Here is a 13,159-nt window from a genome sequence, read left to right on the forward strand (position 1 = left end):
CCAGCTGTGTGGCCTTGGGCAAGCCACTGCCCTCTCTGAACTCTCCTGCAAGCTGCAAAACAAGAGGGCTGGGCAAACTTTCTGCGCCGTCTTCTGGCTCTAAAACGCAATAGTTTATCAAATTTTCTAAGATAAATTTGAGTTCCTTCAACAACATCAAAAACAGATATACTTCTGGTTTAGGATTCCCACCATTTATAAAGTTAAAAATTTCCCTACGTGTTCAAATTTCACTGATCTGCTGTTTTTCTGTCCCCTCATTATAAAAGGTGTAGCCACCTTTTAGGAAACAGCCCAAGGCACAGACCTTATTGTCGCAGAGCTCCACGTACGTCCCTTCAATGCCTCTCTTCTGGGCCCAGGCTGGCATGACTTCAGGGTCGGGCACGACAATGCCCACCAGAAAGGCCTGCGACCCACCAGAGAGAAAAAGTCATGATGGAACCTGCTGTTTTTTTTGTTTTTTATTTACTCTGCCATATTTATTTCAATTTTTTTCTAAAAAAATTATGAAAATTTTGATATAGATACAAAATTAAAGATACTAGTACATGTATACCCACCGCCAAGATAAAACAATTTCCAAAATTGATGAAAGTTTTTATTTAATCACGAAAGCACTTTGTTATTATTATTTTTTAAATATTTTATTAGAGTGTAGTTGACATATGATGTTATATTAGTGACAAAAGCTTGTAAAGTGGTTATTTTTGGTCCAGCATTAAAATAATCTCTTGGTATTCTCAGACTCCACCCTTTTCTAAAAATAAGTATGCTACTATGTTATGAAACATTTCCACCCATAAATCACACATATTTGACTGTTTATTTTCTGATCTAGTTCCCTAACTTTGTAAAAAAATAAATAAAGAATAAGCTTAGAGATTAAGAATCAGTAAAGTTAGAACTATATGTACCTTTTATTCTCATGCTAATCTTAAATGAGTACATACATCTTCAGGATGCTGAAACATGTATTTCTCAGGATTTCCAGACCATTTTAAAATTGTTTCATTAATATGGTCCTCCATTTCATCAATATAGTTCATTAAATTATTACTAAATATTTTAATAGGATTTAATTATATATAAATCCAATGAAAGCACAGAATGTATTCACAGTGATTTTTCTGACTTTAAATCTAAATGACATTGAAAGCAGAATAACAATAAATCCTCTCCAAATAATTTAATCCTAAACTGCATTAACATATTAGCTTAATATTTTAAGCTATATTATTATCAGTACCATTATTTGCAACTCTATACCCATTTACTGGTACAGTTCATTTGCATATTTCAAAATCAAAACAGCAGAAACCTGGCATCTTACTTTAGCATCTTACCTCAAAACTCCTCTTGGAAGTAGTAGAGCATAAGTCAAAAGCAGTGGGAGTGTCCATTACTACTCCAAGCAACTTATCTATCTAACTGCAATTTATCAAACTATAAGCAATTAAGACTGCTTCTTTAACGAGGAATTTTCTCTCATGATCTAATAATATTCAGGAGAATGCTGGTGTCTGATTAGATATTAATGTTTAGCACTTTAATCAAATACCAAATACTTAGGAAATTATTCCGAGGTAACGCTAGACTTTTCAGCAGGCCCAGTGCATGAAGGAGGGCTGAAGCATCGAGGACTCACCTTCAAGCTGTCCCCATGGACATAGATTTGTGCCACAGGCTCACTCCGGATGTAGATGTTCTCAATCTTCTCGGGCGCAACATATTCTCCCTGAGCAAGTTTAAATATGTGCTTCTTCCGATCAATAATTTTAAGAGTTCCCGCCTATGGAGTTGGACACACAGCTTCGTAAAAAGATGGCATTCCTGAGCCTGAACCCCTTACTCGTGTCCTGTCTCACCCACCGGGATCTGCTCTTCCATCTGATGTCTCTGCTCGTAGAGCCACCACGAAGCTGGAGAGAGCCCCCGTGCACCACAGGTTGATAGTTCCCACGCTCTGCTGGGCCCTAAATGCCCAATGTCCTTTCCCCGTCAGCATCTACCTCCTCACTCCCCTCTCCCATCCCTGTCACCCTCAGAAGGCCAGCTGTGTTCCCACCAGGGCTACCCCCTCGCCCGGGCCCTTGCTCGTGCTGTACCTTCCCTCACCACCAGCTTCAGATTCACTCCCTTAAGCCATGCTTAGTTCTCTTGCTCCAGCTGCTGCCCGACGCCCCAAGAGAGGGCTCTCCACCCCCCAGCACATAGCACAGCTCTGGCAGAGGACCCCCGTGACTCCTACCTGGCTAGCCACATGGCATTAGGAGACCTCACCCCTCCAGGATCTCTGCAGCAGGCAAGCCACCCCTTCGGCAGTGAGTGCCTGTGCCCCAGGCCTCCAAGACCCCCACTCACCTCCCTGCCTCCCCTCAACCTTTTTTGAGTTTCCCAGGTGATTAGCTGGGTCTCTCTCCTTTCGATCAACCCCCAAATGTACGCACGTTCCTTGCCTCCACTGACAGTGCTCAAGGTATTGAGTTAGCTCGAGGTAACTGCCATTTCTCTCTTCATCGGCCACTCCCTCGTCAGTCTAAGCTTCCAGCCAAACCCCTTCCCTGAGTTCCAGACCCAGAACCTAACGATCCTCAGAAAACTTCAGGAACCAGGCTGTTTGTAGGACGCAACGTGCCGCCAAGGAAGCTCATTTCCATCTTCCTCATGCCTGTCCTTGTCCCCGAGCCTCAGACCTGGAGATTGTCTTGCCATTCGCCTCTCCTGGGACTTCTAGCAGTTAGGTCATCCATCCTCACTCATAAATCCCTCTCATGTCTCCCTCTCTCTCCCATCCACACCTCTTCCTCACTGGACTCCTGCATACACTCTCTCCCTGTTCCATCTGTTCCATCCACCAGAACCAGAGCAATCTCTCCAGAAGAGAAGAACAAGCAGGCCCTGTGTTGCTCAAAACCCAGGATGGACATTACACACTTTCCCTACACTGGCTCCTTCGGTCTTCATGGCACACCATGAGCTGGGTGTCACCACCTCCATTTCACAGAGGAGAAAAGTGAGGATCAGAGAGGTTACTAAACTCCTCCTAAGTCACACAGCTAGGAGGTAGGGAAACCAGGATTTGAATCAGGTCTTTCTGGATCAGAAGCTTGGACCTTTTCCTTGGTCTATCTAATACTATTCCCAAATAATAATAATTTTAAAAATTCGACTCCCACAGACTACCTGCCTGCTGTCTTGGGCTTTGAGTTCAAGCATAACACTAGGTGCTTTACATGAAGTAATTTACTTGCTTCTTACAACCCCCTGCAAAGTGGGTGGTTTCATCCAAGTTACAGGGCATCACTGGCAGAGCCAAGGTTTTGTGCAGCTTCAAGCTTTCCAATTTTGAGGGCCCTCTTTAAGAAAAATAATATAAAATGAAGTGCCGAGCCTTGGAAGGGGCCTATGTCAGTGAGGGGACCTGAAGCCTACACTTCCTTAGCTGATGGGACAGTCCGCCCTCCGCCAGTGTCCAGGTTCCCCTGATCCCGCCACACACACACACACGTGTGGCCCAGAATTGCTTGCTTCATACCACTGGCATCTCTCCACTCAGCATGTGCTGTGACCCCTGCCCTGACTGTCCTTCCCATTCTCTCCTCTCACTCAGAATATGACTCATATCCTGAGACTCAGATCCAGTAGGCGCCTGTCCCCTGCCTGTCCCCAGGAGAGCGTGGCCCTGAGTTCATCCCCACCGCACTGGGCTGGGACCTGCCTAAAGACATGTCCCTCCCGAGCTGTCTCTGGCCCAGGGCACACACCAAGGACACATCCTTGTCTACCACAGGAGGCAGGGTTTCTCAAAGGGAAGCACACGGATCCAAGCAGGGGCAAATCAGCTCATCAGCCCAGAGGACCCCTGGAAAGCTCAATACCACTCACACGCCCGAAAAACCCAGCATCCCAGAACGTCCACCCAAAACCTTAGCAATTTCCCGGAGACACAGGAGAGGTTCCTGGGGGGTGGGCTGCATCAGCAAAGGCTCTCAGTTTCAGTGACAGAGCCTTTTTCTGGTCATAGCTTTCATCTAAGCATCTCCTATGTGACAGGCATAGTGCTAAGTGCTTTACAGGTATAATCTTATTCATTCCTGACAACAGTAACTAGAGAAGTAAGCAACGGTAATATCCCGTTTTATAACTGTCAGAGTGAGGCACAATCACTGGTTTGGGCGAGCAGCTGGGGGCCATAGCCAAAGAACGCCGGGTAGCCCTGCACTCCTATTCTACAGGTGAGTCAATAGGGAGTCCCAGGGAGGAGTGAGGCTTTGCTCACGGTCACGAGAGGAGCTGCTAAGAGAGCCAAAGGAACTCGGCCATGTTCTGTCCAGCCCCAGGCTTTTCCTACTGCTCAGTGCTGCCTCTCACCAGGGGCTGGTGTCCGTGGGCTCTCATCCTCTGCCTTTCTCAAGTCTCCCAAAGCTATGCACCCCTGCTCCTCCTACTCCCCCTACCAGATTCCACAGCACTCGGGTCTCTTTCTGGAAACCACTAAGGGAAGGGAGTGGGTCTCACACTCTAGCCCTACCCTCTCACAAAGACCACTATTACATGCCTCGGGAGGGTGGAGGAGGAAGCTTTGGGGGCAGGGGAAGGAAGACCCTCCCAATCCCTGCAGGTGTTCCTGAATCACTAATTGTCACGGGGGACACAGAGAAGACCCCTGCCTCAGAGCACATCAGATTATTACCCTCCCACCACTCAAATGTTTGGAGCTCCATGGTTCCACACATACGCACCGGCAGCCACTTTCCAATGTCCCCGGTGTGAAGCCAGCCGTCACTGTCCAGGGCCTCCTTTGTCTTATCTGGGTCTTTCAAGTAACCTTTGAACACATTTGGTCCTCTCACACATATCTGTAGGGACAAACCCGCGGTTTCTCTCAGCCCACAGCATAAGGATTCCTGCCTGAGGCTGTCCTGAGGCCTGTGTAGAATAACGTACATTCTCCCGCAGGAAACTCACTGATGAAAACAGAGAACAGGAACAGCCACCACGGTGTGCGCTGTCTCCTGTCTTCTCTCAAGCAGTGTCATCTCTCTCCTTCCTGCCCTGGCCCTCCCAGCCTCCCTCCACCTTCTCTCCTTCCTCAGGAACACCCTGGCCTTCAGTGCTTGTTTCTTTGACACTGGCTGGGGTCTCGTCAGATAGAGATGGCTGGCTGATTCTACCAGAGATACTTAAGGCCCTGCTTCACGACCAGGCAGTCAGGCACCCACTCCCTCGGAACGCACAAGGACAGGCCAGCTCTCTCTACCCCATTCGGCCCACTTGCAAATGGTCATGTTTCTGCTGGGACAGATCCACAGCAGCCAGCCATGCTCTTTTGGGGGGAAAAAAACAGATTTTTAAAACAGTTTGGAAATTCCAAATCTTGATTTAGACCAGCCCAGTCCCAGCCTTGTTTCATAAATAGGAGCGAAAATGCTGAATTCGGCTGAGTCAAATCCATCAGTAATTTAAAGTGACTTTACACAAAGATTACAAGGAAAATAATTCCATTTCTTTTCTTCTTCTTTTACTCACTACCTGTAGCCTCCACAGACATGAATGGCTAAAAGCTGAAGTTTACCTCTCCCTCTCCTTTGTAGGTCCAATAGTTCAGTTCCTCAACATCGATGAGCTTGATGTGATTGCAGGGCAAAGGCGCCCCTACGTGCCCTGGAACAACAGAGCAACACGGCACTGGTCAGCGTTCAGGTCAGTTTCAGCACTGAAGATGCTCGATGCCATGCAAACCCCGCCCCACAAGGTCAAAGTAGAGAACTATGGATGGAAAGCAACACGCCTTTACATGGGCATTTGTCACAGGCAAGCAGTGACGATAAAACAAAGTTCTAGAGAAGGGAAAGGCCGACCTCTGCAGGGCCTTTGCTTTGCTTTCATCTGATTCTTATAGAGACAGACAGACACACCTGGCCTAGCACCAACCTGCACAGGGTCTGTGGTGGGGCTCATACACACGCCTGTCAGGATGGTTTACAATAACAGGGCCCATATTAAAACATGTTCTCCATTGTTGGATCACACGTCTTGGTTTGGGGGTCATAAAATATAGTCATCATCGCGTTTGCTCCAGTCACCACACTGTTGATTAATGTGCATGTTAATCATCTAGAAATCTTGTTAAAAATGCAGGTTCTGATTCAGTGTGTCTGAGATCAGGACTGCTATTCGGCATTTCTTACAGGCCCCAGGTGACAATGCTTCTGGTCCACATACTACACTTTGAGTAACAAAAGAATGGAAAACAGGATGAGGTAACTCATGAAATTACATCATAGTCATTCTCTAGTCTTTTTTTGTGTGGCTGTTACAGAATTCACTGGCAAGGTGGAGTTTTTAATCAGGTGCTGGCCAAGGTCCTGAAAGAAAAGTGAGCCTCGTAGATGAAATATGAGGCGGTGATACTGGTATCTCTTTTAAATGAGAGGCTGCAAAATCTTCTACAATATTGTACAAAGATAGCTGTCCTCTCATACTCAATAGCCTTTGCGAGTTTTTATGGTAAGGATGAATAAAAAAGGCAAAACTTCAAACGTTTTACATAGGAAAATGCCGAGGAGAACATAGAAGGAAGAAAGTGTCCAAAAGGAAGAGGATACATGAGAGTGATCAGTAAATATGATGGCAGCAATAAGAAAAGAGTTAAGTGAACCAGGACCTCAGGATAGTCTTTGTAATAGATTTGCCAGTAGTAGAAAGATCAAAGAATTTATACACAAAAAGGCTTTATTCAGCTAGAGCTTAAGAGATAAAACTCAGAAAAATTTAAAATGCTTCCATACTTGACTTGTCCAAATACGATCTGGATTTAGAACCCACCTATCATGTTTCTGCTGACTACCTCAAGGTGCCCTGAAGCCAGTATTGCATTACTGAGCATATTTCATGTGCATGCATGTCATCCAAGTTTTCTAATTTGTAGTTGAACAAACTTAAGCATGAAAAATGGCCCCAGGTTTACAGAGGAAGCTGGTACCCTGAAGTCTTTTGCTGAATAGTTTCCAGATTCTTCCAGTGTCTGGTCTAAATTTGTTATTGACAATACAGGGGCTACCTACTGCTTCCTTTTGCCCTGAAAGATGTGTCTCCTCTGAATGAGGGTGTGGAGCGGAGCTGTTCCTTCCTGATGCTGCCACTGCCTTCAAGACGTTAACCTTCCAGGAGACCGTAGTTCCCCAAAGGCCTCGGAAAGGCCCTTTAAGAAAGAAGGCCCTGGCCATTAAGTTGCCTCTCCTTCCTTAGTCATATCCAATTCATAGCCTGCGTCCTTCATTCTAAACTGACTGTAAACAAGGCTTTGTGGTATTCAGAATCTATGAAATCTAACATGCTGACGTTATAATCATTTTTACACCTGGAGCTGTGTTTTGTGATCTATTACATTTTTTTTTTAAAAAAAAAAACATGACTTCTACTTATCTACAAAAGAAATGGGAAAACGCAAAAAAAAGGAAATTATATAAAAATATGTAACCAAAGGGAATAACAGATCCATAATGCTACAATCCAGACATAACAAGCGTCAGGGTTTTTCTTCTATTTCTGTTGCTTTTTTCCAAAGTGCCCATGTAAATTTATTTTCCATGAGAAATCGTGGGAGCCATTTTAACTCAACAGTGCCCCGTGAACCATCCCCACATCTCCCATCCATCCTACCTGACGTCCAGTCCCCAGGTGTGGTAAAGGTACATCCAGCTGTGCACTCAGTTTGGCCGTAACCTTCATAAACCTTCCAGCAAAACACGGAAACACACTGTGGGCACACATACTCCTGCAGCTGGCTGGCTGACCTCTTCAGGCAGCCCAGCTCCCACTGAGTATCTGGCTGCTCCCTGGGAAGGGGAGGTGCTTTGGAGGTAGGTAACACCAGGTGAAGCTGAACACAGACAACAGGTGTGGCTACTTTGCCTGGAAGAAGGGCTATTTTTACCATAGACACTGAGCTTAGTAGATAAGGTTATGCAGTTTGGGGGTAAAGATTTCCAACCTAGTTTCAACCACTGACTACGTATTTTTCATTTGAATAAGACGTATTAAAGACGAACACTTTAAAATCTATTCTTTGTTTTATTTTGTCTCCATAAGACATTCCCCTGCAGAGGCCCATGTGCATGTAGGATCACGCCACGTGGGAGAGTATGTCCTTAAGAGAGTCAGGCTATGTGGCATAGAGGAGGACAGTGGCTTTGAAAGCATAAAACGTTAAGCACACACACTGATGAAACAGACATGCCTACTTAACACCCATCAGTCACAGCCATGTTACTATACCCTGCATATTGTAGGAACTTAATAAATATTAACTGAATGTATAAATCAAGGAATGGGTTTTTTTAGAGATGACAAAGCCTATTGAATCAAATGACCAAACACAAGTGGGCTTCTGTCATCCCCGCCCTTGTGTTCTTTTTCTGGGTTGGGCGATATTTGCAGGCCGGAGGATGCAGAGATGCGGTTACAGGTGTCCGACAGGTTCTCCATTACACAGTTATAAACTGTGATAAACTGTGATAAAGTATGTGATAAATTCCACATACAGTTTATCAAACCCCTTTTCCCGGAGTGGATACACCTGGGCTTTCCAGAAGGTCACAAGGTCAACCTGGCTTTCACTGGCTCTACGAGTTTTTTCATCGTCAGAGGAGGGAGTTTTTAATCCCACTAAAATCTTACCCCCAGGATCCTTCTCTGTACTATAAAGGGCATAATGGGTTTCCGGCCCCGCCTTCACACACATGTCCTTGCCCCAGGGAAGGCCACAGAAAGGCAATACCTGGCAGCCCAGAGCTGCACGGAGGAACCCCAGGACGGTCGGCGATGCGGGGGCTGCTCCAGTCACTATCATGCGTACACACCCGCCAAGACTGGCCTGTGGGGAGAGAGGAGACCCTGGCAAAGTCTGTGCTGCTGGACATGACGTCTAGCCCGTCTGGGCCTCACCCAAGGTCAACACTCAACAACTGGACCCTAGCTGGACCCTATTATAGGGATCAGAGAGGAGGCCTGAGGCTGCGCAACACATGAGGAGAGGAAGTCCCTTCTCCTTCAAAATGGATCAACCCAATCAGCTTTGCAATTCAACCCACAATATAGCCAACTCTTTTGTGTCTTTTGAGATAAGTGCCATTAGTCTATGTGGCGTTGTATAATTTTGGTTCTTTCCTTAAAATACACAGCTGCTCCCTCACTCTCCCGTCATTTGCAAGCATCCAAAAGCAATTACTTAGGGCAATTCCTTCCCACTTCCACCTTAATGGCCTAGCCTTTTTTCATTTATAAATCAATACCATGCTCTGCTCTATTTACTATGCACTGTAGAGGACAAAGAATTCTTTAAACATGTTGTTTCTGTAAGCTGAGCCAAGATAGTTTAAATATTAATTTTCATAGCTAAAAATAGAGTAGTAAGGAAAAAAGTGAGTAACGATACTAATTAACTACAAATTCCTCGGGTAATGCGGAGCTTGAAAACTTTAGTGGGGATCCAGAAATGAGTCATTTACGATCAGACTAGTTTGGGAGAGGTTGAAAGGATAGGAAATGGGAAGGGAAAGGAACATTCTGGGCCATCTGTCTAGAATCTAATGCTGCTGGAACGCCACCGAGGCGAGGGCTACGGGGAGGACAGGAGAACCCTCAGGGCCCAGGAGTCCTGGGGGACCTGATCACCTAAGGACAAAGCTGCCCAGGGGCCTGTGAAGGTCAAGGGACCTGCCTTCCAGGAGTCCCTCTTGCTGGTTACCTTGGGTGAGCATAATACATCTCCAAATAACGAAAACAAGTCCTTTAAGATTTCAATGGTAGCTTAAGCTTTGATTTCACAACCAAATGATTATTATTTTATAATAAGATTATAGGCCACTGGGATGAACTCTAATTCTTCTGTAAGGTCATCCACTGGACACTTGCGTGTCACTCTATAATCACTTGTTCATTTTCTTACCTGAATCTTATTAAAGAAGAGTTCGTCCCAGACGCTATCATTCCTGATGATTCCACTCCGGACCTCAGCCTGTTTACGCTTTGCTGCAAACTCCAGGAGCCAACGCTTTAGTGGTGTGTCTGCCTGGCTGAAGATCTGAGAAACAGAAGATAGAAACAGCTGTCGGACCACCGCTAGACATACCCCCCCAGGAAGAAGGCCAAGACTGGACAACAGAGAAGCCATGCTCCATTTTGCCCTTGCAGGAGGTCAGTGTGCCATCCAGCTAAAGGTTAACAATACTGAGATCTGGGCATGTTGTGGGGCTAGAAATTCCTGACCAAAAATAAATAAATAAATAAAGATCTCCGCAATGAGGGCTTTGGAGAAAAGGAGGAAAATAGGAGAAGACGGGACCTGGGGGTGGAGGCTTGGAAAGCTTGCCTGGGGCTCCAGACCCGATCCATACACGCAGACAAGCAGGCCCCTCAGTCTGGCCGGAGACTCCCTGTGGAGCTCACCTTGTCATACATCCGGTTCAGCAGTCGTGGGACCACAGGGAAGATGGTGGGGCATAGGGCTTTCATGTCATCTGAGAGGAGACGGATGTCTCCCTGGAAGAAGCCAACACGCCCTCCATGGCAGTAGACAACAGACTGGAGGGAGAGGACAGGAAGGGAGGAGTCCCTCAGGGTGGTCACCCCTGGCTGCAGTCCAGAGCTGTCCACAATTCTGCCTACATAGAGGGCACCCATGACCCGCTAACCCAGCTCCGGGTGCTACCATGAGACACTGAACACCATCTGAGATGACACCCTGCCTCTCACCTCACCACCCTCCCACTGAGTCCCACGGGGAGAAGCAGCAGGAGAGAGTGGAATCCGAGCCTTTGGGAGATGCCAGAGCAGCCAGTGTCACTGTGCTTGCCCTTCCAGCTCACAGCCAAACCCTGGACAGGGGCCTCCCTGGGGACTCAGGTCTCTGAGCTGTACTACACCCTATGAATGGGTCTGCTCCAGGTCTCAGAAGAGTCTATGGATTTTCCTAGGATACCTCAGCAACTCTGGAAGGATGTACAATGCCCATGAGTACTGGGAATGCTGCTAATGTTGGGTGGCGGGGCCAAGGGGAAGCCTGGCTGGTTGCTAATAGGACTAGGCATGTGCCAGGGGCCTATTACGTGTTCCTTTCCTTAATGCTCGTAACAGTCCTGTAAGGGAGAGAGTATTTGTATCTGCCCTCACAGGTGTGGAATGCAAAGCTCACAGAGACAAAGGGACCTGCCCAGAGTCACAAAACTAGTTCACAGTCATTGCCAGCATTCTCATCTACGTCTGGAAAGCATGCCCTAATATGCCAGATCTCCTCCAAGGCAAGACAGGAGAAGCTTAGAAGATACAGGCTGATTCCTTGAGTGACACACACGGAGAATTCTGTCCCTGCCACATCATGTGGACTCCCCTCCCCCCCAACTCCCTCTGCACCCCCATAAGACCTGCCTCAGGGCCAATCATAATGCCAGTCCCATCTATAGTCTGAGGGGTCATGGCAGTTTGATTCCCTAATTTTACTGTCTTCTTTTTTAGAGTTCATGAGTAATGGAAATTATGTAATATGTATTCTGTCCATAAATGGAGCCATACTGTACAGAGCTTCTGCAAAGCTATGATGCTCTCTGAGCAGAAGCCATCAGCCGGGCCCTCTCTTAGTCCAGTGTGTACACAAGTAAGACAGGGCAGGCCTGCGGTCTTCCTTGGGGCAACACTCCCAGGAGGGCCACGTGGGGTGGTGAAGGTCCTCTGACCCCTCTGACCCCTGTAGTACCTTCTGAGGACAGGACAATTTAGTTCTACTTCCTGGCACCAGTGACAAGTGACACCCTGCTAGGGTTCTGGGTTCTGGACACAGATTGTGCCTCCCTGAAGCCAGGGCCTTACCTGCACCATTCGCTCAAACATGTGTGCTAAAGGCAAATAGGAAATGTGCACATCCGCACAAGTGGGAGCCCACTGACTCTGCAAGAAAAGAGAAGGAGCCCAGGCAAGGCCCGGTCAGTCAGGTGGGCGTCTTACCTGGATCACTCTCTCAAACATGTGAGCCAGAGGCAGGAAGGAGACGAGCACATCGTCCTGTCTCGGAAAGATCACTTTCTGCAGGTGATGGGCATGGGAGACAGAAAGGCAAGAAACACTGACAGGAAGACAACAAGAGAGTCATAAAACAATAAAGAGAAAAATGGTCCTGGAGGGGCAAACAGGAAGAGGGGGAAGGGGAATGGGGCGGTGGTGGGGGGACAGAGAAAGAGGTGAGATGGGAGAGAGAAAAAATGGGAGAGAGCGCAGGGGTGAGGGGAGAAGAACAGAGAGAGTGAAAGAGAAAAAGGAGGAGAGAGAGGGAGAGACGGCAGCATAGGAAGCGGAGTGTTAGGTCACAGCGCCAGTGGGGCTGGGTTATCTGCAGAAGCAAAGAGCCAAATGAAGCACACATAAACCAGCAGAGCCGAGCTCCGCGGAAGTCTCCTTTTGGCAAGGGCCTGCACCTCACTCGCAGTCAGTAGCGCCAGATCGGCTCCTCCCCGCCCCCACAGCTGCAGGATCTGCCCCAGGCCCCATGTCACCTGTCTCCCTGGGCCACCTGGGAAGAGATTCAGAGCTCTCAGCTTATCAGCACTTTCTAGTCCTTCTTCCAGAGAAAGAGGTCAGAGAATCCTCGATCTACACCAACTGTGGCTGGGGTACGTGCCCCAGATGGAGGAGGGGGCGAGGCCAAGCCCCAAACAGATGGCTGCGCCCGGCCTCATAAGCCATGGCCTTGAAACAGGGCCTTCAAGGGGAAAGCTGAGAGGGAGCCCTGCTGTGTCCCCCAGCCCACGTCTCACAGATGGGGACTGGGGCTGGGGTGGGGGTGGGGCCTGCACCAGGCCTGGGCGCAGGGATGGGCCGAGCTTTCCAGAGCTCTCCTTTGCTGGACTTCCCTGCTCTCCATCCTTTTGCAGACGCCTGCTGACTTCTGGACAAATTTGGACAAGCCCGGGGAACGCAGCTCATGGCTCGTGACCCGGGCTCTACCAAAAGATATAACTGATTGGGGCATACGCTGCGTAATGCTACCTGTCATGGATGTGGACAGTGATTTTTCTCCACAGTGGTGAACAGGCCTAATTTATATGAAAAGGTACATTTCTTTCTCCTTAAGGAAACTGTAGGGCATTTGGATACTCACCAC

General features: G+C 47.6%; 1 protein-coding gene across 7 annotated transcripts in view; it reads right to left on the reverse strand.

Moving 5' to 3' along the window:
* ACSL6 (acyl-CoA synthetase long chain family member 6) overlaps positions 1-13,159 on the reverse strand; it is a 55,225-nt gene that overhangs the window by 12,854 nt on the left and 29,212 nt on the right. For 4 of the 7 annotated variants that reach the window (XM_081036216.1, XM_081036220.1, XM_081036219.1 and 1 more), the window contains exons 11-19: positions 12,007-12,084; positions 10,456-10,590; positions 9,956-10,090; positions 8,786-8,881; positions 7,669-7,741; positions 5,579-5,667; positions 4,746-4,862; positions 1,649-1,792; positions 308-409 (exon numbers count right to left, since the gene is read on the reverse strand). In XM_081036216.1, the coding sequence (XP_080892342.1) occupies positions 308-409; positions 1,649-1,792; positions 4,746-4,862; positions 5,579-5,667; positions 7,669-7,741; positions 8,786-8,881; positions 9,956-10,090; positions 10,456-10,590; positions 12,007-12,084 (969 nt within the window). Of the gene's footprint in view, positions 1-307; positions 410-1,648; positions 1,793-4,745; positions 4,863-5,578; positions 5,668-7,668; positions 7,742-8,785; positions 8,882-9,955; positions 10,091-10,455; positions 10,591-11,871; positions 11,950-12,006; positions 12,085-13,159 lie in introns of all 7 variants that reach the window. The other 3 variants (XM_081036217.1, XM_081036222.1, XM_081036221.1) reach the window with 1 other exon arrangement.

This window comes from Rhinolophus hipposideros (assembly GCF_964194185.1).
Source record: "Rhinolophus hipposideros genome assembly, chromosome: 23".
Taxonomy (NCBI): domain Eukaryota; kingdom Metazoa; phylum Chordata; class Mammalia; order Chiroptera; family Rhinolophidae; genus Rhinolophus; species Rhinolophus hipposideros.